This window comes from Ambystoma mexicanum, unplaced genomic scaffold (assembly GCF_040938575.1).
Source record: "Ambystoma mexicanum isolate Mex_15411 unplaced genomic scaffold, UKY_AmexF1_1 Mex_scaf45, whole genome shotgun sequence".
Classification (NCBI taxonomy): domain Eukaryota; kingdom Metazoa; phylum Chordata; class Amphibia; order Caudata; family Ambystomatidae; genus Ambystoma; species Ambystoma mexicanum.
In genome coordinates, this window is record NW_027182461.1 from 900,707 (window position 1) to 926,426 (window position 25,720).

Sequence of the window (25,720 nt, forward strand, 5' to 3'; positions counted from 1 at the left end):
ATTAGTATAATATACCTAGCAATCTGATATGAAGTAATGGAAACATAATATGATGTTTAATCAAGGCAAAAAATGTAAAGAATTACCGTGGTAAGAATGTGCAAATGGCACAATTCTCAAAGCTGATGTGCAACTGATGTCAAGATTGTGTGGCCGGTCAACAGCTGAAGAATCCGGCAGTAATAGGTCAGTTAGAGTATCAACTAAAGAAAGTGTAAGGAAAACAGAAAAAAAAGAATCATGAGACTAAGGAACTATTTCCCTGGTCCCTAGATAGATAAATGCACATGCATTCACGCTTACCTGGAGCATAGGGGGGCAATCCTGAACAGAGTCTGTTCAGCCGAGTGGCTTGTTGTTCACAAACCATGGAGACTACATGTGACCATGGAGATAAATAGAGGACTGAAGTAATAGGTAAAGAAAAAGGACTAAGAAGTAAATGGGCCTCAAGGTCGGCCATCTTGGAACGAGGTTATATTGTAATGAAGGTGTAGATCTCTAGGCATTCAATGACAAGAAGTAACTTAAATCGGGAAGCGTAAAGGTGCGTAACTAAATAAATTAAAAGGAAAAAATTCATACAGTACAGAAACCTATTGTGCGATGTAAATCGGACATTACAAATACTAGTCCGCACATCGTAGAACGGGGAGAGGAAAGTTGAGAAAAATAGTGTACCATGTGAAATAGAGTCGAAATTAGCAATGACAAAGGGTCTTGAATCGAACGAAACGCTCGGATCTAAAAAGGGAAAAAAATAGCACGGAAAAAATGAATATAATGTTCAGATTATCTGGCTAAGGTCATTTAATGACCATGTGTAACCTATCAGTTCAAAATAGGTGGATCACATGGATTCACATTATGCAGGAAGAGGGAAAAAAACCTTAAATCTCTCTCTCATTGCATGGACAACCTAGTGCAATATAGCAATCTCAATGGGGTAAATGCATTTATTTTACAAAAGATCAAAATTAAATGTGGTAAGTATAACAGAATGACAAAAAATGAAAATTAAGAATAAGAACAATTTTTACACTGTGTTTACAGGCAATTATTTTTATGGCAACCATCTACTAGTCTCAACAAAGTAGTGCCTTAGATCACAGTCAGACACAGGAATAGCGATGTGACTCTCAATTTTATGTTGAAGATCAATCATTCCTTATTGTCAAATTCAAATCACAGAAAACAGTTCAATGTGAAATCTTCATTTAGACCCCAGGGCTGTAAAGAGCTTAACTTATCAATCCAATAAGCTTCTCTTTGTAGTAAGAGTGACTGATAGTCACCTCCTCTTGTAGGTCGTTTAACAACTTCTAGCACCTGGTATTTTAGTTGGGCAATTGTATGTTTTTGCATGTTGAAGTGGCGAGCTACCGGTGAGTATTGATTATTACATCTTATGTTCGACTTGTGTTCAGACAGTCTTGATTTAACAGGTCTTTTGGTCTGTCCTACATACACTTTGCCACAAGGGCACTTCAACATATATATGACACCTGATGTCAGACACGTAGAATAGTCTCTTAATTTGATTTTTTGACCATTCCTGGGGTGAGTCACTACATTACCTTTGATTGTGTTATTACAGTGTATACATCCTAAGCAGGGGAAGGTGCCTAGTTTTTTGGTAGCTAGGAGAAGTTGTTTCTCCTTTGGTACTCTTTCAGCTTTCACCAGCTTGTCTCTTATATTTTTACCCCTTTTAAAACACATCATTGGTGGTGTGGGGAACAATTCCAATAGAGTTTGATCATTATGAAGAATATTCCAATGTTTCTTTATACTTTTTGTGATCTGAAAACTCTGTCTTGAGAATTTTGATATGTATAAAAGTGGGGTGTCTTTAACCTCCGATTTAGGTTTCAGTAAATCTGTACGGGGGATCTCTGAAGCTCTGTCTTTGGCAATTTCCAAAATTTCTACAAGAGGAGGTGACTATCAGTCACTCTTACTACAAAGAGAAGCTTATTGGATTGATAAGTTAAGCTCTTTACAGCCCTGGGGTCTAAATGAAGATTTCACATTGAACTGTTTTCTGTGATTTGAATTTGACAATAAGGAATGATTGATCTTCAACATAAAATTGAGAGTCACATCGCTATTCCTGTGTCTGACTGTGATCTAAGGCACTACTTTGTTGAGACTAGTAGATGGTTGCCATAAAAATAATTGCCTGTAAACACAGTGTAAAAATTGTTCTTATTCTTAATTTTCATTTTTTGTCATTCTGTTATACTTACCACATTTAATTTTGATCTTTTGTAAAATAAATGCATTTACCCCATTGAGATTGCTATATTGCACTAGGTTGTCCATGCAATGAGAGAGAGATTTAAGGTTTTTTTCCCTCTTCCTGCATAATGTGAATCCATGTGATCCACCTATTTTGAACTGATAGGTTACACATGGTCATTAAATGACCTTAGCCAGATAATCTGAACATTATATTCATTTTTTCCGTGCTATTTTTTTCCCTTTTTAGATCCGAGCGTTTCGTTCGATTCAAGACCCTTTGTCATTGCTAATTTCGACTCTATTTCACATGGTACACTATTTTTCTCAACTTTCCTCTCCCCGTTCTACGATGTGCGGACTAGTATTTGTAATGTCCGATTTACATCGCACAATAGGTTTCTGTACTGTATGAATTTTTTCCTTTTAATTTATTTAGTTACGCACCTTTACGCTTCCCGATTTAAGTTACTTCTTGTCATTGAATGCCTAGAGATCTACACCTTCATTACAATATAACCTCGTTCCAAGATGGCCGACCTTGAGGCCCATTTACTTCTTAGTCCTTTTTCTTTACCTATTACTTCAGTCCTCTATTTATCTCCATGGTCACATGTAGTCTCCATGGTTTGTGAACAACAAGCCACTCGGCTGAACAGACTCTGTTCAGGATTGCCCCCCTATGCTCCAGGTAAGCGTGAATGCATGTGCATTTATCTATCTAGGGACCAGGGAAATAGTTCCTTAGTCTCATGATTCTTTTTTTTCTGTTTTCCTTACACTTTCTTTAGTTGATACTCTAACTGACCTATTACTGCCGGATTCTTCAGCTGTTGACCGGCCACACAATCTTGACATCAGTTGCACATCAGCTTTGAGAATTGTGCCATTTGCACATTCTTACCACGGTAATTCTTTACATTTTTTGCCTTGATTAAACATCATATTATGTTTCCATTACTTCATATCAGATTGCTAGGTATATTATACTAATCAGGACTTCATTCCTGTTCAGTTTGGCTATTCGTATGACAGAATTCCCACATACTGAGGCACCTCTGTAGTGACGGCGGGAAACTTAAGTTCTACATCCTTTTGTGGGCCGCTGTATTGATTATTTTCCGCCCTCCATATTTTGGTTAGGTATGTTACTCAATTTTTTTTATCTCACACCTATGACTGTTACGTTTGAACATTGAGCTTGGCATTGATCAGGCTTTGTTTTCTTTAGATTTCTGGTATCTTTTTGGGAATTAGCCATGTTTTAAGGAACTAACTGATGTACGAAGACTGTCTATCTATTTTCACCGCTCCGTCCGGTTCTCTGTTTCCGGCATTTTCTACTCACAGAGGTAACGATTTTTGTATTTCTTCCATATTAGATTGATATAACCTAAGAATTATCTGTGTGTTGTTTTACCTACATATTTAATTTTCTTTAGCTTATGTTTCACCATCCACGTGATAGATCTCATTAGAGGTAGTACTCTACTAAATTACAGCATGATGGACGTTATACAGTTAATTTTGCAGGAAAAGATGCTTCAGTAGACCTTCAGCCCCTCTCTCGAGCAGGGGCAACCTAGTTAATCTTATAATGTTGCATGAATTACAATGCATATTAGAACATGTTACATTGTTTCAATTCCCTATTTTTTAGGGACAGATTAATGTTCTAAATACAATTAATGCCATTTATTTTTTAACTGTATACATTTAATATGACATGAACAGTCTATGCATTGTGCTTACAAAATTTTCTTTACTGAATTTATGCTTTCCTTTTACATTAAGAGTCCAAGTGTGGCCTTATGAAGAAGAGGAGAACTTCCTCGAAACGCGTCGCTAATCAATTTGGACTCCATTTTTCTTCAATTTGAGCTTTATCTATTGATACTGTTTCTATGCACTGTAAATAATCTTTGTCTGAACTATAATTCTTGCTGAAAATAATACAGCCTGATTATAAAGATATATATTTTTTTATCTCACACTCCTGTGTCTGACCATATGTGTTAGAAACAAATGTATGTACAATGCATATAACGCAGTTTAAACAACTGTATTGGATTAATCCAAACATTTGAAAGTGTGCAGGGGACGGGAGGGTTCCCAAGTTGAATCCTCTTTCTGTTTACTATACATTGTACATGACCAATGGAAATCTATTTAACTTGAATTTCAAAGCTATTAAAAGTATAAAGAAGTATTAAGCGTCAAATTGTCTTTTCAAATGTATCCTTTGTCAATTTATTTTGCAAGAAGTGCCTGTTGGAGGATGCTGTACAGTGTAACTCAGTGCTTTCCCCCTTCCCGCTTTTGGCCAGCTCTTGTGCGTCAATTACTGATCGGGGGAGGGTCAGATGGATATCAGCATGACAGCAACTGCGGTGTCTGCAGTTGCCATAGCAACCACATGTCCAAATAGCTCAAATGCGCGTCCCGCTAAGGAATGAGACCTAGGCTGGATAACAAACCTGGCATGCAAGAACTACTGACTGTAAGCAAAGCACGGCATGAAAGGCGGCTGTTGGTGTGAAATGGGTGCATTCTGACCTATATTTTCTTATGGGGGCATGTGTCAAGGCATCCCTTATCAGAAGGGCTGATCTTTGATTTGCAGCCTTTGGAGTCTTACAATTTCAAACACATTGGGGATAGGTGGTAGTGTTACCAAAATATTTGACCACTCCTGGTTAGGTATATGGGAGGTGAATTTAAGGTGGTGCGGGGGTAGGGTCTGGGAACCAGATGCATTCAAAGGGGTGCAGGGGTCATGGGTTCAGGGGACCGCAGCCTGACAGGAAGGGGTTGGAGATGGCATGAGTGAGTCCGCAGAGACGGATTGTGCACTAAGGTTGGAGCAGGGCTTGATCTGACAATCTTGTACAAGCACATTTTGTCGGGGCTCGAGACTCGCTACTTGCAAAAAATGAATAGCTGCATTGCCGCGAGAACAGGAGACTGGCTGAGCTGACAGAGGTGGTGGGGGGGCTGGCTGTGCGTGGCGCTGGGAGAGTGGGCCTTAAAATAAGTCATTTGAAAGTAAACAAAATGAGGTTCCAAGCTTACACATTAACACAGCGGTAATACACTTATATGAAACCTGGATGATGTAAATAGGTACAGAGGGGTGGAGGTGTTTCCCACCTTAGCTTGGACGTCACTTGACCGGTACGAGAATGGTTCAGAGGGGTGGGATATACCGCCTCTAGTCCAACATTTGTTAGTGCGCAGGAAGTTCAGTGGAGATGGAAGGGCACTTGTATTTGATTTGCAAGTGTCTCACGTTATCAGCAGAGCACATGCCTTCTCAAACAGGGTGCACGCAGATGTGACAATGGGGAAGACACCAACTGGAACTTATGTCATAAAATATGTAAAGCACTATACATTTTGAAGAAGTGTTCAGGATCACGCAGCATTGGTTTTTCGAAAAGATTTAAAATGCCACGTTGGTCTGCAGGGCTAATCGCGCCCATGAGAGCGAAGGTCAACGCGTTTCATTTTTGCTTGTGAGCTGTGCACACCCACGCATCCTACACCATACGTTTTTGATTTGTGGCTTTCCTTCACCAAAAGCAAACTTAGCATAGGCACTCCACAGAAGGTTTGATTGCTTTTCGTCCTTGGAAGAAAGGGAGGCTTCGGAATGGAATTAATGAAGTGAGGTGTGTAATACCATCAAATATGATAAGGCTCACCATTCCAAAACTGGAGACAGGAACATGAAATTTCTTTTTATGAAAATTAGTTGATCTGAATGGACACTCTGCATACGCCGAGAGAATGGAAATGCCCAATATTATCTAAGTTTTACTGTGGACGAGTTTATAGACGAAACGAGTCAAGGTTTCATTTTCTGAACGGTATTGCTGGCTTACATTGTAATGGGTTGTTTTTGTGGCATATTGCAACGACACGCAAAAACAACCTGTGTACTTGCCTTTGTCCCTGCACATGGGCAGTCCAGTACCGAAAATGCATTTAGTCCACGTCTGGGTTCCACCAACGCAAATTCTACACTAATATTCAGTTTCAATGCAGTCTGTGTTCTTCGAATTCATCAGTCAGCTTCCGCACCCATTACGAGCTAAACTTACTCCATAGCACTAACCTCTCAAGCACATCGTAGACTCCAACTTTCCACAATGTTTTCCGTTTCCATTATTTCACGTTTGTTCATTAGTTTTCACACCGTGCAGAATTAATGGGTAAATTGATAAATTAGAATAAAGAACGTCTACTGAGACACATTTATTATGTTTTCTACATAGCTACATCCTGCCATTCTGCAATTCCAGATACCAATTGATGGGTTCTTCAGTAGGCAATTGTAGATACACCTAAATGGCTGGATTACAATGATGCTGTTGTGGGACAATCGCCCCGGGCCGATATGCCTTTTTGTGGTACCAGTGAGAAGGAGCAACCCAACATCTTTTACGGTGGTCTAGAAACAAGCTGATGCCGAAGCCTTGCGATTCACAGCATGTCCAATGCACTTCTTATACCCAAAGGAACACTGACTCACGATAAAGATTTGTGGATTGAAACAAAGAAATTTCAAATTTGGTTGAATATGGAAATCGGCAGATGTTCTCGGAGTTTTTATTGTGAAATAAAAGCACATTATAAATTGCTGAGTATTGCGGTTTCCTTTAAAAATAGTGTATTGTCAGAATCGGCACGTGCTGTGAGGATGTGATATTCTGGGTTCTGCATCAATTGACGTCAAAACGTAGGTGATGACTGGGTGCGTTTGGCTACGCTGCACAGTAACATCATGGAGATGGGCAGAGAATATCGCTAGGAATGGGGACGTCGGCTTCAGTGGCGGGGGATATGATTTGGTGCCGCAGCGGCACGTGAACTTGGGGTGATGGATAAACGGATAATATGATCACAAGATGGCCGCGCCCTGCTGCCTATTTTCGCATGTGTAACTGTGAGGAAAACTACGGTAAGGTGCATAGGAAATGTTTTTACAATTGATCTACGTATGCTTAACCACATGCCTGAACGCTCGACACAATATTTTTGAGCACACTATTCCTTTAAATAGCCCCAGAGAATCCCTGTGTCTAGTCTTTGCTGATAGCGGGAAGTCACCTTTGCTGATGCACGACTTATCAGCTCCTGAGTCCACCACAAAGATGAATTGTTTGCTCCCCATCTCTGCCCCACCAATGGTTCCTCTTCTGGATTTAGGGTCATTGACAGGACTGGACATACAAGTGCTCTTTGTGGGCTGTTGGGGTATGTGTCTGTCCCAGGAAACGAGAAAGGGTTTCCTCCAACAACTGTAGCACCTGGAAATGGAGCTGCTGTGTCATTCAGTGCAGTACTGAAAGCGTGTCTGTTCTGTTGGCTGTTGGTTAGTGTGGGGCTGTTATGGCTGCACTGCCTGCTGCTTGTATGGTGAATGATGGGGGGAGGCAGGGATTTTTGAGGGTAGCTGCGTGTAAGCCTGATGGATCTCTTATGGTAATTAAGTCATTTTGGGTGGAAGCCCCTGGGGGCCACCTCTGAGGATAATCATTCTGCTGGTTGCATTTGTAGTCTCTCTCCCCTGCCTGCTGCGGCACTCCCTTTTGAAAAGTGCCCCCCGCCCCCCTGTCCAGCACTGCCCAGGCCCCCCACCTCTTGGTCCTGGACCTCCAAACCCCACCCCTCTAACCCCCCCAGAACCCACCTCTTCCTCATTGCTGTCCTCCTTGCCACTGGGGTCCTGAAAATGGCTGATTCCCTCCCTACTGCCCATGTCCTCTTTCAACCCACATTGCTATTCTTGCCTGGGTCACGTTGGAGGCGCATCCTTCCTCTGTTGCTTGGATGGCGGCCCTGTCGATACTGCGGCCACTCAACCAGTTTATTTTGAACTAGTTTCGCTTCCCCAGCCTGTTGCCTTTTGTATAGTTTACTTTTCTCGCTCTTTGATTCATTTAAATTATAATGCTTTGAAATTGGGCCACACCTTTGCCTCTACCCCTGCTATCTTGTCAAGCGTTTTCTGTACTCTTTTTGGGGAGGCATTTCGGGAGGTCGTTTTTTTTTTTTGTTTTACTTTAAAATAGAGTAGTGATGTTGGTTGATCCCAAGTGCTGCCCATTTCTGCTCTCCACATTTCTTGAACCCTAAATGTACTGCACACTGTCTTCCTCACCTCCATTGTGCACTGCATTATTGACTGTAAATCCGGGTGTCTGGGAACGTTCGCTGCAGCACATCCCATACTCGTGCTCTAATCTTGTTGAACTATGCCCCATCATGGGCATCATTACTGAATGGTACTACTGGGTAACCTACTTTAATCCACACAGTCTCTGCTTGATCCCCCAACTGTTACTACAAACAAACCTTTGATGTCCCCTATTGCCAAGGGTACCACTGCTGTGGTTTTTTCAAATGCATAGATCAATTTCCCTGCTGTGAGCTGGGGGAGCGCGATAAGGTTATTTTTGTCCATGTGTGCCCAGGGTACATGGTGCAGTAGCCCTGCTCTCTTGTGTAGAAGTGGCACTTGCATTTTCAGTTTTCCTTTCCCGCCCTTAGTTGCACTTCTGTTTTTTCTGTGTGAATGCTATTCTGCCAAACCTATCTTAATCCTCCGTCCCATAGACTTTCTAACTTTGGTGTGGCCTGGGGTGCTTGTTCGGCCCCTTCCTTCCGTCTTTCTCCGTCAGTCAAAATTACTCCAATATTCCGCATCCCCTCTTAGGTACCCTACTTTCGAATGGATTGTCCTCCAACGTATTCCTTATCTTAGATGTATTCCATCCAGCTTTAGCTGGTTCGGAAACTTTTTCTCAGCAGAGGGCGCCGTGCGTCAATGTCGAGTCGAAGTCCCTCGAAGGCCTCCTTTTGAGGGTGACGTCATCGGGTATACATGTAGCACGCATGGCGCCCTTTGGCCTCAGTTCCCTTTTTCCACAGTACGTGTTGCTTCGGAGACTTGGCGCGGTTCGAGTAGTTCTGTGACAGTTATTTTGAAGCGATATTCGAGAATGTCCTCGTCGACCCCCGACTACCCCGTGTTCGGGGTTCAAAAAGTGTAAATCCCGTGGTTCCAAAATGTCCATCACGTATCAGCAGCAGAAATGTCTGTGGTGCCTTGGTGAAGGCCATGACATGGAGGCCTGTATGAAGTGTCAGGCAATGACTGGAAAGGCCTTGCGAGAGAGGAAGGGAAAACTGCAGGTAGGTCGAAAACCCGACTAAAAAGCCTCTAGCGTCGAGTCGAGGTCCCGTGAGGAGAAATCTCCTCTATGTGAAGGGCAAAAGCATCGGTCTAGGTCCCGAAGTGGTTCACATCACTCTTCGTCTTCGACGAAAAAGTCCAAAAAAAGATGCCACCTGTCCCCTTCCACCTCGTCCTCGGACTAATCCCCCAAAAGAATGAAATGCCCCACAAAAGTTTCTCCAAAGAATGGGAAGCATTCAGAATTGAAATGATGGAGGTTTTTGAAAAGGTTAAGGCTCGGTCTGCGCCTTCCTTGGAAGCCAGCCTGGAGCGTTACTGTTCCGACACTCGCGCGCCCTTGAGCCCGGGTGATCGAAGTAGAAAAGATCGAGAACCCTCCAGGACCCTGAGCGAAAAAGATCACCTGAGTCGAACTTTCTAGGTCACTGACTGTCGAGAACCCAACACACCCCGAAGGGCGAGCCTTCGAAGAGCGCCTTGACTCCCTCGAAGCCAGCTCCGTCGACTACCACTATCCTGTCGACGCTATCGACGCCCTTGTCGACCCCTGATGAAGCCCTCGACACCGAATGTTTCAAAGGCTCCAATTCAGCCAGAAGCTGTCAAAATAGCAGCAAAAGAAAAAGCTGCAAAGGCTGTAAAGCCTTCAATCTCTACTGCTACACCTCTCCCAGATTCGTTTTTAAACCTCTACCAAGGAAAGAATATTTTAAATCCTTAACTTCAATTTTTGAAGAACGAGAGGTCGGAGGAGGATGTTCCTTTTGGCCTGGAATATGGCACCCAGAATGCCCGATTTCTGAGGAAAGCAGAATGAGAGATCTTGTGGAAACCTTGCATAATGCAAGTGGAATTGATACTTCACCTGAAGCAGATTTTGGCAGGCCAGAACCAGGGGAACATGCCAGTCCCTCATACAGGCAACTAATGACAAAGGTGGTTGATTATTTAGGATGGGCTAGACCACCAACTCGGTTCATCCAGGATGATCTGACCGATATATTGGATCATGGTCCCAACGAAGATCCGATTTTACCCTGCCATGTAGCTTTACAAAATAGGGTGGCCAAAAATTGGGGATCCCGGGACTCTATTCCTCCGGTGAATAAGTCCCTCACTTCAAAATACCACCCTCCCAGTAGCGACCCTGGCTATCTGTCCAAACACCCTACTCCTGAGTCTGGTGGTCCAGGCAGCCACAGCTTCAAATAAGGTGGTGTACCCTTCCATCCCTTCGGATAGGGACAAAGCATGTGGATGGATGGGCGTGCAAGGTATTTTCAGCTGGGAGTATGGCGTTAAAATCGGCAAACTTCACATGTGTCTTGGCAAAATTTTCTGTGGGAGTGCATTGCAATGGCGGCGGAGCACATACCAGAAGGGGAAGAAAGGGAAGGATTCCTAGCCATTGTTGGAGATGGAAAGGAGGCCATGCAGGAATCCCTCCAGTCTGGATTGGACACTGCAGATGGTGTGGGTAGGTCCATGGCCACTAGCACGGTAATGCGCAGATTTTCGTGTTTGCGAAAGTCTGGTTTCGCACCAGACATGCAAAACCGTCTTTTGAACATGCCCTTTGATGGGTCTCGCCTTTTTGGCAACAAGGCTGACGAGAGCCTTGAGGTTGCAGACCTCAAAAGCAGCTGCCAAATCTTTAGGAGCTGCTATTAGGCAACCTCTGCCTTTTCATGCATCAGGACAATCTTGAAGGGGACGATCCTATCGTTATTACTCCTCATATAGAAAGGCGAGAGGAATGGCCAGTCAAAGGGGCCAGAAAAAAGCCACTCGTGGTGGACGAGGAAAACTTGCAAAGCCAGCCCCAGCTGCAGCCTCTTTACCATCAGCGGCCGCAGCAACCGCCACAAATTCACTTTGAGGACTTGCATCACAAGACACCTGTGAGAGGCAAGCTGTCACAGCATCTGCAAGAATGGCGAGCCATTACTTCAGATATTTGGGCTCTAGCAATAATAGCCTGTGGTTACTGCTTTCCTTTTTCTAATGCAACCTCAAAGCAATCCACCCGGGAGACATACTTTGAAGTTTCTAGACCCGCTCCTACAGCAGGAAGTCTTAACCCTGCTGGAGAAAGGTGCTATAGAACCAGTACCTGTAGCGGAAAGGAACATGGGATGGTACTCCCCATATTTTTTGATTCCTAAAAAGGACGGGGAACCGAGACCAATCTTGGACTTGAGGCTTGAACAAGCTCCTCAGGAAGGACAAGTTAAAGATGGTCACTCTTTCTCAAATCCTTCAGGCCCTTCAGCTTCAGGATTGGTTGGTGTCATTGGAACTCCAGGATGCTTACTTTCATGTGCCAATCCATCTCTTGCACAGAAAATACCTGAGGTTCCTAGTTGGCGATTCGCACTATCAATTTCGAGTCCTGCCATTCGAGTTGACCTCCGCCCGAGGGTCTTCACCAAGTTAATGGTAGTGGTGGCAGCGCACCTCAGGAGAGGGGGGGGATTCACATATACCCCTACCTGGATGATTGGTTGACCAGGGCACGTTCTGTCGAACAAGCCCTGGATCATCTGAAAGTCACCTCTCACTTCATCCACAGACTGGGCTTTTCCCCTCAATTCAAAGAAGTCACAAATTGCACCTTCCCAACAGCTCCAGTACATAGGGGCTGTATTAAACACATCCTTGGGAACAAGCTCCCCTCCCAAGTCGAGGGCTCAAGACATTCTTCAGATGTTTTCCAAATTCCAAAATGCCCAAAATCTCCAGGCCTATGACTTCTTAAAGTTGCTCGGCCTCATGGCATCCTGCATTTTCCTAGTGCCAGAAGCACGCCTGAGGATGAGATCCCTTCAATGGTCTCTAAAGACTCAATGGTCCCAGTTTTCAGGTCAATTGACGGATCTCCTTCAGATTCTGAACAAGGTTCGGCAGGATCTTCTGTGGTGGACTTGCACAGAGAACATCCTAAAAGTAGAACATTTTTGGCAACCATGGCCAGAGATTACAGTAGTGACGGACGCCTCACTCATGGGGTGGGGGAGCTCATGCCAACAAGCTGACAATCGGCGGTCGTTGGTCTCCATCGGAGTCCAAACTACACATCAACCTTTTAGAGCTGAGAGCAATCAGACTAGCGCTGAAGGCTTTTCTGCCATCTGTCAGAGGAAAAAACATCCTGATAATGACGAACACAGTGGCCATGCAGTACCTAAACAAAAGAGGTGGTGTAGGGTCATTACCTCTGTGCAGAGAAGCAATGCGGCTCTGGTATTGGGCAATTCAAGAAGAAATCTCCTTAGCTGCAGTTCATCTAGCCGGGGAGGAGAATATGGCGGGGGACGCTCTGAGCAGGCATAGTATGGTGTCTCACTAGTGGGAACTGGCTCAGGAAGTCCTTCAGGAGATCTTTACCCTTTGTGGGACCCCTCAGGTAGACTTGTTTGCGACGAGAATCAACCAGAAGTCCAAAATGTATTGCTCACGGGCATTTCCCCCAAGCGGAGCCCTAGGGGACACGTTTGTGGAGGAGTGGAACTTCCCACTGCTATACGCGTTACCTCTGATTCCAGTCATTCCGCAAGTCATCAGGAGATTGAGATGGTTTGGAAACAGCATGATCCTAATTGCCCCGGATTGGGCCAGGAGAACGTAATGCTAGACATTCTAGACATGTCCGTCTGCCCTCCGTTACGTCTTCCTCAGAGAGAGGACCTTCTCTCCCAAATGGAGGGCCAGGTTCTCCATCCAGAGGTCAGGACGCTCAACCTTCATGCTTGGTATCTGAAAGGCTGAAATAAAAGGATTGGGACCTTCCAGGTGTCATGGAGGTGTTGCGTTCGGCAAGAAGGCCAGCAACAAAATCTCTGTGCCGTTGCCAGAAGTTTTGCAACTGGTGCAGGGAAAAGAATGTTGATCCTTTTCTGTGTTCTATCCCGGAAGTGTTGGCCTTCCTCTTGTCCCTGGCACATAGAGGCCTCAATGTTGGGACCATTAAAGCTTGTCTTGCAGCGCATTCCATTTTCAAGCGCCCTTCGGAAGAATGTTCCTAAAATTCTTAAAGGGACTCACCATTGTGTTCCCTCCTTCTTTCCAAGACCCAGTTTGGGACCTTAATTGGTCCTAATGTGTGCCCCTTTTGAACCCTTGCACACTTGTTCATTAAGATTACTAACGTTGAAAACTGCTTTCCTGGTTGCTCTAACATCTGCACGAAAAGTGAGCGAATTGCAGCCACTGTCTTCTGGGCCACCCTATACTGTGTTCCACAGGGACAGAGTGGTATTGAGGGTTAAACCCTCATTTTTACCTAAGGTTGTGTCTGATTTCCATTTAAATCAGAAAATTATTCGGCCTGCGTTCTATCCTCCATCTTATCCCAGTAAGGAGGAGGAAAGATTGCACAGGCTGGACCCAAGAAGAGCTCGAAGCTTTTGCATTTCTAGGCTTTCCAAGCTTAGAGTGGATAATCAACTTTTGATTGGCTACACCGGAAGGAAATTGGGTCAATCAGTGTCAAAACAAACCATATCACGTTGGATTGTGCTTTGCATTTCAGAATGCTACAGATTGACGGGCAAAGATCCACCAGAAGGCTTAAGGGCCCATTCTACCAGAGGCGTAGCCTCTTCGACAGCTCTTCAAAGAGGTGTTCCCATAAAATCTATTTGTGAAGCAGCAACTTGGTCATCGCTGCACACTTTTTCTAAATCCTACAGTCTGGATGCTTCCCAGTATAAAGAGCTTTCTTTTGGTAAAGCAGGGCTATATTAGGCTATGTAATATTAAACATCTACTCCTCCCTCCAGAGAGCTTTCTACACTGCTTTGGGAGTCTATCTAAGTTGAGGAATACGTTGGAGGACACAATCCATTCGAAGAACAAGGTACTTACCAACTGGTAACGTTCTTTCGACTGGATGTTCCTCCAACGTATTCCTCATCGCCCTCCCATCCTACCCTTCTGTAGATATTCCGAGTTATTGCCACTTCGACTCTCGCAAGGCTGACACCTGGTTACCTGCACGATCTATACAACAGAGCAAGAGGGGAAAACCAGAACTGAGGCCAACGGGCACTGCACATGCTTCTTGTATACCCGATGACGTCCCCCTCGATGGAGGCCTTCGAGGGATGACGACATCGACGCACAGCGCCCTCTGCTGAGAAAATTCCGAAGTAGCTAAAGCTGGATGGAATACATCGAAGATGAAGAATACGTTGGAGTAACATCCAGTCAAAAGAGCATTACCAGTTGGTAAGTAACTCGTTCTTCTCCTAACCTAAGCGGTCTGTCTCCCCCTCCCATTCTACATGGCTGGTTCTTAAAGGTGCGCTGTCTATGCTGAACAGAAAATCAACGACTTCCACTGCTCCCAGGGGGGGCTGTGGGGACGCCCCTGTCGGCAAAATGTTTCTGCTTCCCTAGTCACTTCACATGCTTCCTGTAACCTGGGTAATTCAGTGTGTTGATGGCAGTGCTACCTCGTAGATTGTTGCGCTCACCCGGTGTGGGCAGTAACCTCTGGCAGTGAGACGTATGGTGGGGGTGGGGCCGTAGCTGGTGTGGCCACCATAGTGCCCGCTGACACACGTCTGGCTGGTATACCCATCTGCTGGGCAAGTGGCCAGCAGATATATCTCCTTTTTAGTCTCCCCCTTCTTTTCGCTCTCCCCTGCTCCTTTCTCCATGTTACTGTCCTGCTTCACCCCTCCTCCTGGGTCCTCTGCCTCTTAAAACATTTTTCAGAGGTTTAAATTTGTAATGGTCTCCCCTTATACTTTGCTGTCAGGAAGGTGGACATGTGTTCCAGTGCACATTTGTCAAAAGACCCTTGCTCTGGCCAGGAGTGGGGCATGCCCCCCCCCCTCAAACTCCCCTTCGAGTATGTCACCCATTGATTGTGGTGGTACTTAATTTTCTCACAATACAAGGGAAATTACATGTATGGTCTAAGGGTGTGCCGGTCCTAATGGTCATGTCTGGCGTGTCTTGTATTGGGGCTATGCCTATGCTACTGCGCCAGTGGAAGCAGCAATTCGTCTAGAGCATGTTAAGCATATTTAGTTCAGTCTTGTCTTTAGTACATTTCAATACTGTCAATAAATAAACAAAAAAATAACCAGTGCACTAACCCCCCACCCGCTATTCCCCACTAGAGCTTTTTCACACACACCCTTACACATGTCCCTCCTGATCCTCCTACGTACACTTTAAAATACTCCAACAAAATAAACTAAAATAACAAGCTAAAACAACCACTACTTTTTTCCCCGAGCTCTAATTATACGTAGCTCCTATATTTCCCCTTATATATTTTCCTGCACTGGTATTCCGTTTCCTCTTTCCCAATATCCTTAGAGTGAATAAAAATGGCCAGAAAAAAATAAACACAATCCACAAACCAAGCTATTTCAGTCACTGCGTGTTCACACTATTCGCACTGCTCCATACACCGAACCCTACTTTATCCCTTGCAGGCTATGCTCGCATGTCTGTTCTCTCGAAGACCTCCGTTCACAGGGTTCCACAACTGGCCTGCACCTCTCCTTGAGGCTGCACCCGGTTCCAAAGAGCAGGCAGGGTTCTGCAAAGACAGCTAACATAAGGCCACTCAGCTTATGTGTTTTGCGACTGGTCACTGTAGCTGGGCACGGCCCTTCCGGAGAGGCTGCCTGGATACCTCCGCAGGTACGGGGCGATGGTATCACGTCGCCAGGGTCACCAGATGAAGGCACGTGCCTGTTAACGCACACTCAAAAGTGAATACAACCCTCTAGGGAAATAAGCCAGGAGATGGCTTGCAAGGATAACCAGGTTTAATTGTACAGAATACAAAATATCAGCAAAGAACTCTGCTGCTAGGGAATGTTCTGCTTAATCGTAAGACGAGCAGGAGCTTAAAAAGCGAAGTGGCATCATTACAGATCTAGCTTCACTGATTGGCGAGTCCATATACAAAGGCCTGCTTCTTTGGGGATGCCAGACTACAATTGTTTAGTTCCTTCGCTGTCGATCAGGCTCCACGTGGGTCCGCTGGGCACATTTTGTTATCTGGTGAAGGTCGGGTCGCTCATAAAATAGTGTTACCATTAAATTGGCACACTAAGCCTACTACTACATCACTGTGGCATGCACCTGGGCGGCTCAGACTGGTGCCAGGGGCAAGGGAGGATGAAATAGTCACACTGACCCTCACATTCTGGGCTTCGTTGATACCGCTCTTCTTGCACCCAAGGTCTCCACCCAGGGTTTTCATATATAATGTATTCCTCCCTGTAGCTCATGTTACAAAGGATGTTTTATGCTGGGGTTTGAAACAGACGTGCATGCTTGGATCTTTTATGGTCATTTGATTTGTGCTAGGACAGGGGGGGTTGCTAACGTATCAGAGAATGCAGAGGTGTGGGAGTCGGGCCAGTGGTGTGGGGCTGCCTCTGGGCTGGCTGGCTGGGGGGGGGGGGTGGTTAGAGGCCTACTGGCAGCTTAGTGGTGATGAATGGGCACTGTGTGAAGCTTGGGATTCTCATGCTCTTGCTGGGCGCATCCCTCTGAAAGATATTAAATGTTTGTAACAGTGAAGGGACATGTGGGAAGTGAACTTCCATGAGAATTGGCAATGCAGATTCATTCTGCTTTAATGATGTTGGGCCTAGTGAAATCTTTCCATGGAGCTAGACTGGTGCAGCACGGTCATGCAAGCCTGTGTTTTTATGATAACTACAAAATGATGCTTCTTTCCATGTGTCTCCTAATGCCATACATCTGCTGTATTACTTTTGCACTGAATTTCATAGTGCGGTTCGGCCCCCACCCTCCCCCCCCTTCACCACCCACCCCTTATACACTACTCTATCTCATAGGGGATTCGCCTCACTTGAAAGCGCTTAAGGGGGGGGTGGGATGAACTAATTTCCATCCCAACACTTCCCTGTAAAAAGCCAGGACCAGCTCAAAAGCAAAATGTTTGGGGGAATTCATAGAATATGGAGGTAAAGTTGCCTAAAGAGAAATATTTCCTAACATCCCCTGTGGCTGCAAAAATAAAGCCAAAACCCCAAGGAAGCCAGCTACATAGGGGACAGACCAAGTGAGATGGGAACCCCCCACCCTCCCCTAAAAAAGTCACTCTGCCCAAACCTGTGTTTTTAATGCACTGATGCTGCTAGAATTCTGAGATTACTATTATGGTATTGAGCTTTAGACCTACAATAGAGTTCTTCACATTCTCCAGTATTGGATCTTTCATGGACTCGCATGCTGTGAATATTTCCCCGTCAGGCTGGGAAACCTCGGTAACTTTAACTTAGCATTTTCCTATGGAAAAGGTTGACACTTAGTATCTTAACAACGTTCTTTTTGGGTGCTTTAGTCTACACCAGTAGGGCGTCTGATATAAATAGCCCCGCCCCCCCTTCAGATTTCAACCGTCTCCAAACTGTTGGGATCACCTTGTGTTTCTCTGTGTTTTGTACATGCTTTTTTCGTATCCGGGCAGTATGTCATCCTTGGCCCAGAAAAAAATCGCTCTTTAGGCTGTGTGCTACCTGCGGCCTTAAGGTCTTCGAAGGGGATGGCCATACGGACTCTGTCTATACCCCCATCATTCGGCAGATGCCTGAGATATGCCAAGGGTTTTCGCAGTAGACTTTGACGGACCGTAACCGCTGGCTCGTCTGTTGGCTAAACAAGGGCACTAACCCGGCTTCGGAGGTGGATTCGGCCCAGGGGAGCCAGTCTTCGGTGAGGGCAGTGAAGGCCTCTGAGCACCGACTGGCGGCATCGGCAGAACCACCCGCTAAGAAGAAACGGCCGGTGTTTCCTACATCTGAGGTGAGGAGAGTTAGCAAGTCATCTACGTCCAGGTCGCATCATTCAAAAGGGGCGAGTAGCTCCTTGCTGTCCAGGTCGGATCGGCCTAAAAAGTCCAAGGGGTCTGGTGGTAGGCCCGCGAAGGTGTCGGACAAGGAACAGGCGAAGCCAAAGGAGCCTTCCTCGAAGCACTCGTTCAAATATCATAGGTCCTCGTCCAGCCGAAACTCATCAAAGCACTGTTCTGGTTTTTCTTCCAAAAAGTATGTCACCGGAGAAAGCTAAGACTGTGGTGGCCGCGTTTCTGATGACTTGAGTGGCACCGACGGATATTCCCTCATTGACGGTGGTAGTACAATCTGCTTTTCTGTCGACTGTCCTCGGCTCCTTCCACGACTGTGACTGACAGTGGTCCGCTGTTGATGCAGATGGATTCGGAAAGCTTGTTGCTGACAGGACGACTGTGGCAGTCTGCCGGCTTTGGACCCATGCTTCCTGTGGACATTCTGCAGCAGGAACCGGCTGCATATTCTGTTTCCTCGAGTATGGAGGAGGAACAAGAGCTGCTTTTCGATCCATCGGCTCTGGGTCTGCAAGGTGCATGCCTGTCTGTCTAGTGCGGTGGAGGATGGGCCACCCTAACCATTGGTGAATCTTCAGTCCTTGCTATCCTTACAAGTGTTGAATACGCTCCAGTCATTGTTGGGGCAACTGGATGCAAGGCTTCCACTGCCTCCGAGCCCGTCGGCTCTGGTGGTTGAAAGTGTACCTAGTGAGGCGCCTAGGAAGTTGCTTCCGGTGTGGCTGCCATTGCCGGTGGGGTTGGAACGTCCTCAAAGTATTCCTGAAGAAGGGGAATTGCCAGATTCGGATCCTGAGTGCTCCACGGGATACTCTGTTGACGGTGTCTTTGTCGCCAACGAAGGACGATGCCTGGGATACGGATCCTGAGGTGGAACAGTCCAGTAGCCTGGTGCAATCATCTCCGCCGATGATGTTGGGGCATTCCACGCCATGATGGAGAAAGCGTGTCAGCAGTTTGGTCTGGCGCCTGATGAAGAACGTAAGGACTGCTTTCTCTTCGACCATATGGGAAAGCGAAGGAAGGCAGTTTTCTCGGTTCCAATTCTCGACCACGTGTGGCAGGAGGGCCTGCGCCAAATGTGCCATCCTTTTTCTGAACCTGCACTGAAGGGACGTCTAGAAAAGAAATGTAAGGCTCCTGAGTCCACCCCAGATGGCTCGTGTCGCAGCCCGCACCCGACAGTGGTTTTGGCGATGGCGAGCCGTAAGGCCAGAAGTCAATACAAATGCGTTATGCCCCCGGACAGTGAGGCCAGGAAACATGACGCTTTTGGGAAGAAGGTCCTGACGGTGGGGGCTACCACGGTTAAGACTGCAAATTCCTTGGCTATTATGGCCATGTATGATAGGGAGATGTGGCACAGGCTTGCTCTTGATTCTTGATCATCTCCCGGAGCAACACCGCAAGGAGGCAATGCTGTTGGTTCGATTGGGGAAGGAGGCCTCTAACCACAGCATCAAAATTGCAGTGGACCTGGGTTTAAGCAAATCAATAATGGTGTGCTGCTCCGACTGCAGGCTTGGCAGAAGTGTACAGATTTTTTCCCAGAAGTCCAGTATAAGGTCGTCGATCTGCCCATTGAGTGAAAACCTGTTTGGGGAGAAGATAGACGAGGCCCTGAAGGTAATGAAAGAGGATACTGAGATGGCAAACTTTCGGTTCCCTGCAGAGTGGCCGGTCTTTTTGCTCCCTTCAGGTTTTTTGTGGAGCCTCTATTAATGCCTGGTTTGCCTCCTCCCGAGATCGAAGTTACAGGTGCTCCAGCTACTCTTAAGGCTACAGGCACTCATTCCAGTGTGCTCAGAAGAGCAGAGACTTTTAAGCTTGGCGCAAGAAGGGTTCACAGCCTTCTGCTGCTAAAGGGAAGCAGTCAAAGTCTCAACAATGACTGCCATATGGAAAATCTGCTGGGCGTCAGGGTGGCGAACTATGTCGACGAGTGGCAACTTGTAATGTCAGAGCGCTGGGTGCTGGATACAGTACGTCTCGGCCACAGAGTTTCGACGTCCTCCAGTCTCTTTTCCGCTCGTATGTGGCGCAACCGCATCTTCCAGTCTTGCGTCAGGAGGTGGTACTCATGCTAGCGAAAGGGGCGATAGAACCAGTTGCGGTCTCACTGCAGGGCCAGGGGTTGTACTCACTGTATTTCGTAAAGCCCAATGGCAAGTGGAGGCAGATTCTAGATCTTCGGCCACTAAACAAGAATCTGCAACGCCTGAAGTTCAAGATGCTCACACTTCAGGATGTCATCTGCTCGGTGCAACCGGGCGAGTTCCTGGCGCTGTTAGAACTACAAGACGCCTACTTTCCCATCCCGATGAGGACAAACCACTGCAAGTTCCTGGTTTTGGGTTCGGGGAGGATCATTACCAGTTCTGTGTCCTCCCGTTTGGCCTCAAGTCATCTCCCAGGACATTTACAAAGTGTCTGGCTCCGGTGGCTGCCTTCCTCCGCAGGGAATTCCATCATGTGTACCCCTAGCTGAACGATTGGTTGGTAAGGGGTCTGTCGCCGGAACGGACAAGGGAGTCTCTCATGGCGACCATGGGGCTGTTGCAACGGCTGGGATTCGCTGTCAACTTAGAAAAATCCTATTTGATGCTGTCCAGGGAATTTGTGTTTCTCGGGGTGCATTTTCTTACCCAGGACAATCTGGTGCACTCTTTCAGTGAAAGAGTGAAGTTGCGGTCCAAAGCTGGCGAGTGGGGCCATGGGACAGTGTTCTCGGTCAGAAAGTATGTCGCTGTTGGGAGCCATGGCGTTGTGTATTCCCCTTATTCCAAATTGCCGCCTGTTCATGAGACCAGTGCAGGAATTCGTTGCAGACGGGTGGTCTCAGAGTTGAGGGTTGTGGTCGGACAAAACTCGTCGATAAAGGGTTTGTGGAAGCCCTTCGGTGGTGGACTTGCACAGCCAATCTCGTACAGGGCATGCCCCTGCTGGAACCGGAGTTTCAGTTAACGATCATGGCAGGTGCTTCCCAGATGGGGTGGGGGCCGTACCTAGACAAGTCACAGGTACGGGGCCTATAGTCTTGGGAGGCGACATTGTTGCATATCAATGTGCTTGAGTTGAGAGCGGTGCACTGTGCTCTGAAGCCATTTCTCCCTCGCATTCGAGGAGCAGTAGTGAGGGTATTGACGGACAATACCACCACAATGTTCTGTTGAGAAAGAAGGGCGGCACACATTCCCGGGTCCTGCCAAAGGAGGCGCAGGTCTGGCATTGGTCTCTGGCTCAAGGGATCCATATTGTAGCCTTCCATCTGCCGGCAGTTCTGAATGTTCAAGCAGAAGCGCTCTGCAGACACACCGGTCAACTGCACGAGTGGCGACCTGAGGATGCAGCACGTGGCAAGAATCTTCCGGAAATGGGGATCTCCCCCGTTAGATGTGTTCGCCACGATGGACAACAAAGTGTCCAGAGTTTGCCAGCACAGGGGCTCATCCGCAGTCAATGGGGGACGCCTTCTCGTTCCTGTGGACCTGACTCTTCGTATATGCATTTCCCCGTTTCCACTGATTCGGAGAACAATGCAGTACCGGTGCCAAGTGATTTTAGTAGCCTTGTTCTGGCCCAGGCAGATGTGGTTTTCAGATCTCCTTCACCTAGTGGTGGAGGAGCAGTTTTGTCTGGGAGCGGACCAAGATTTCCTGTCTCAGGACGACTGCGGCATCTGGCATCTCAGCCTGGATCCTGATCACTCAGAGTTCGGTCATCTAGGTTTCTCCCAGGAGTATCGCCGGATCTTGGAGGCGGTAAGGGCTCCTTCTAGCAATGTATCGTATGGTCATAAATGAGTAAGGTTCTGTGCCTGGTGTGAGGGTCACCCTGAGACACAGCCATTGGATTTCTCGCCAGCCTAGGTTCTCCTGTACTTGTTAAATCTGGCACAAGGTGGCCTGGTGTCGTCCATCAAGGTGCATTTGGCCATGATTTCTAGGTTCACGAGACGGCGCCATGCTGCTCCGCTGTTTAGTGATCGATTGGTTCAACATTTTCTGAAAGGACTGTTTCAGACAGTTCCGCCGGAGAAGAGGTTTGCACTGGTGGGGAGCCACAATTTGGTTCTCTCTGCTCTGATTAAGCCTCTGTTTGAGCCCATGTCAACGGCTTCCTTGAAGTTATTCTCGTGGAAAGTGGCATTTCTGGTTGCAATTACCTCGTCCAGACAGGTGTCTGAATTGCTGCCTCTGGTCGTGGACCTGCCGTATCAGCGATTTATGAGGGACAAGGTTCTCCTGGCTACTGCAAACTTGCTTCTTTTGCCTTACCTACGTTCCTTGCTAATGTGCCCATGCCATCTGAAAAAGCCCTGCATTCTCTGGACGTTAAGAGGGCGCTGAAATGTTATCTGATCCGTATTCAAGACTTCCGGAGGTCGAAGCAGCTGTTTGTAGCGCTCTATTTCCAAGCAATGACTTTCCCATTGGGTCTCGTATACAATTTCATTTTGTCACGCAAAGGCTGGCAAGCCTTTGAGGGGCACTCTTAAGGCCTATTCTACACGGTCCACAGCGTCATCGGCGGCACCATGGTCTAGTATACCGCTCGTGGACATTTGCCGGGTGGCTGCCTGGGCGGTGCTGCATACTTTTACAAGGCACTACTGTCTGGGGCAGAAACATGTCCAGGTGGGACGGGCAGGCCTCCGCCTGTTTCAGTAAGGTAGGCCCCACAGCTTCGGACGTTTTCTATTTTGCTCTGGCACTTGCTGGGTTTTTGTTCTCATGCATGTTAATGGATGTTACTATATGGTTTGCTTGTGATGCACCGCCGCGTATTGGTTATACTGTTATGTAATATATTCACAGCATTTGAATCCATGAAAGATCCGATGCTGAAGGGAGTAGTTTATTACCTGGAACTCCATTTCTCCAGCGTTGGTATCTTTCATGGATTCACATGCGCCCACCGGCCACGCCTGCAGGCAAACCTTGGTTCGGGTGTCCTCTGTTTTGGAGGTCAAAATCTGAAGGGAAGCCACGGGTGTGGGGCTATTTATATCGGACGTTCTATTGGTGTAGCTTGAAGCACCCAAAAAAGAACTTCGATGGGACACTAAAGTGTCGACGTTTTCCATAGGAAAACTTTAAGTTAAAGTTACTGAGGTTTCCCAGACTGACGGGGAAATATTCACAGCATGTGAATCCATGAAAGATACCAGCGCTGGAGAAATGGAGTTACAGGTAAGAAACTACTCCCATCCTAAATCATAGGGGAAGAACATTGAGGGAAGAAAAGAAACCAGGGAGAGGCAGGAGCCGTCAATTTGGCAGCAAGGCATCTACAAGCATCCAGGGGAGGAAACTGTGGGGAGCAGATCACCCAATCTCTTGTAGGGTCGGGAGGGGTTGGTGTGTACCTAGCTGCTAGGGAGGAGCCTTTCTTTGAAGAGGAGGATCTTGTGCTACTTACTGAACTGTAACACAGTGGTGCGAATCTGATATGGCATTTATAACACACCTATACACAAGTGTTTCAAGGCGTGAAAGGATATTGATGGGGACGATTATCCAGTTTCTTGTGGTGTTTTAGAGAAGGCTTGTCTTCTAGTTCTTTCCTTTCTGCACCGGTGGATTCATCTGCACATTTCCTTCTGGTGGATGGTAAGCCTCCGGAGATGCTGAGTTTTTCAGTGAGGTAGCTTGGGGACTTCAGGGTGACAACCTTGTAGGTGATGCCGCAGGATTTAAAGATGTTACGGTTTGGAATTTGTAGCAATTTTGCAAGTGAAAACTACATTTAAAATGTCATGCATTCTTAGAATTCCTAACTGTCTCCCTTTTAATTACCCACAGAAGGGGGAGGAAGAGTATGGGAGCATTGATGCCATGGTTGTCTCTGTTGGTGTCGATGAGGAGATTGTCTACGCTAAATCTACTGCTCTACAGGTAAGCTGGGGCACTTTGTTGCGTGTTCTTGGAGAAGGGGAAAGTTGGATCCAGCCATGGTTCTCCCCTATTAGAATAATGTGGGTGTTAAAATCATATGCATTGTTTTAATGTGGCTTTAAATTAACATCACTGTCGCGTTTGCAAAGACCTGGCTTTATTACTGTAGTTTTGTTAGAGAGGTTCTTCTCTGCCAATTTCCAGCTAACACATCAAATTTGAAACAGCATGTGGTGCTTGTTGTGATTCTGACAAACAGCAGGTTCTTCACCCACCTTCTTTCTCTGTGCCCGCACCCAACCTACACGTCAAGCTATAGTGACCATAGCCCCTGAATCCAAACTATTGCAGGACTTAGTTTTATAGGATGCCAGTTAACAGGAGCCATGTCCTCAAAGCCCCCCCCCCCGGCAATGATTTCACAGAACAATGGTCTGCACTTCATCAGGTTTCCTTTCTGTACTCCTATGCCCCAACCCCCCTCACTCCCCACTTTAAGAATGTGTCTAAAATGGGGTGTAATTTCATATGGATCAGTGGCTCCATCTTCCCTTTTTTGACTTTTGTGTTAATTTGTCATGGGGCGGGTTCTTAACCTCTGAATGTCTTTGACTGTTACATCCATCTCCTGTTTTCCTTTCCAGACATGGCTCTTTGGTTATGAGCTGACTGACACCATCATGGTCTTCTGCGAGGACAAGATTCTGTTCATGGCTAGCAAGAAAAAAGTGGAGTTCCTTAAGCAGATAGCCAACACTAAGGGCAGTGAAAATGCCAATGGGGCACCACCAATCTTGCTTCTCGTCCGTGAGAAGGTGAGGCTGGTACTATTTCCTATGGCAAGTGGGCTGGGTCTGTCAGAGAACCAAGATGGTGCATGGAGCACTGCAAGAGAGCGGCACACTTCTCAAAAACATTGCATGTCTTGTACCTTCAGCGACCCTTACTGCCAGTGTTAATGTAATAATCCTTCCCTTTGCAATGAGACTACACATTTGGTCCTACTGGTGACCCAACCAGCAGAACTCCTGGGGTTTTACAGAACTTAGAGGGTTGATTTGTAGACTGCAGGGAAGAACTTCCTTTTGGACTGATTTTCTTTTTCTTTGGGCTCCTGCCATGGGCTACATGGCCATGCTCTTCGCTACATGGATCATATTGACTTTGGCCTTTGCCTTTGAAGCTGTCCCTTAGTTTATAATGTTGATTTAAGCGTACGTTAAGCTGTTCCTTCTATTGTACAAACTCTACTTTCAAAGACCATTAAATGTGCAATATTTTAGTTGTGTGTTTATGCTTCTTATATTGCACATATACATCAGGAAAGTTATGGTCCTTTTTTAAAAAGTTTGAATAAACCTTCACCTGAACTGAAAGCAGAATACATTTGAGCCAAGCCCCACATGCCACACCGCCAACTATTAACCATTACTGGAAGTGCACCTTAAGTTGTGAGCCACAGCAAAAGGCTTGCATTTGGGGAGATTTGTATACCCACAATGCCTTGCTGGT

At 46.4% G+C, this 25,720-nt stretch overlaps 1 protein-coding gene across 2 annotated transcripts in view; it reads left to right on the forward strand.

Annotated features, from left to right (window-relative positions):
* SUPT16H (SPT16 homolog, facilitates chromatin remodeling subunit) overlaps positions 1-25,720 on the forward strand; it is a 979,449-nt gene that overhangs the window by 114,111 nt on the left and 839,618 nt on the right. For both annotated transcript variants that reach the window (XM_069642728.1, XM_069642729.1), the window contains exons 2-3: positions 24,116-24,208; positions 24,853-25,023. In XM_069642728.1, coding sequence (XP_069498829.1) covers positions 24,116-24,208; positions 24,853-25,023 — 264 coding nt within the window. The remainder of the gene's footprint in view (positions 1-24,115; positions 24,209-24,852; positions 25,024-25,720) is intronic.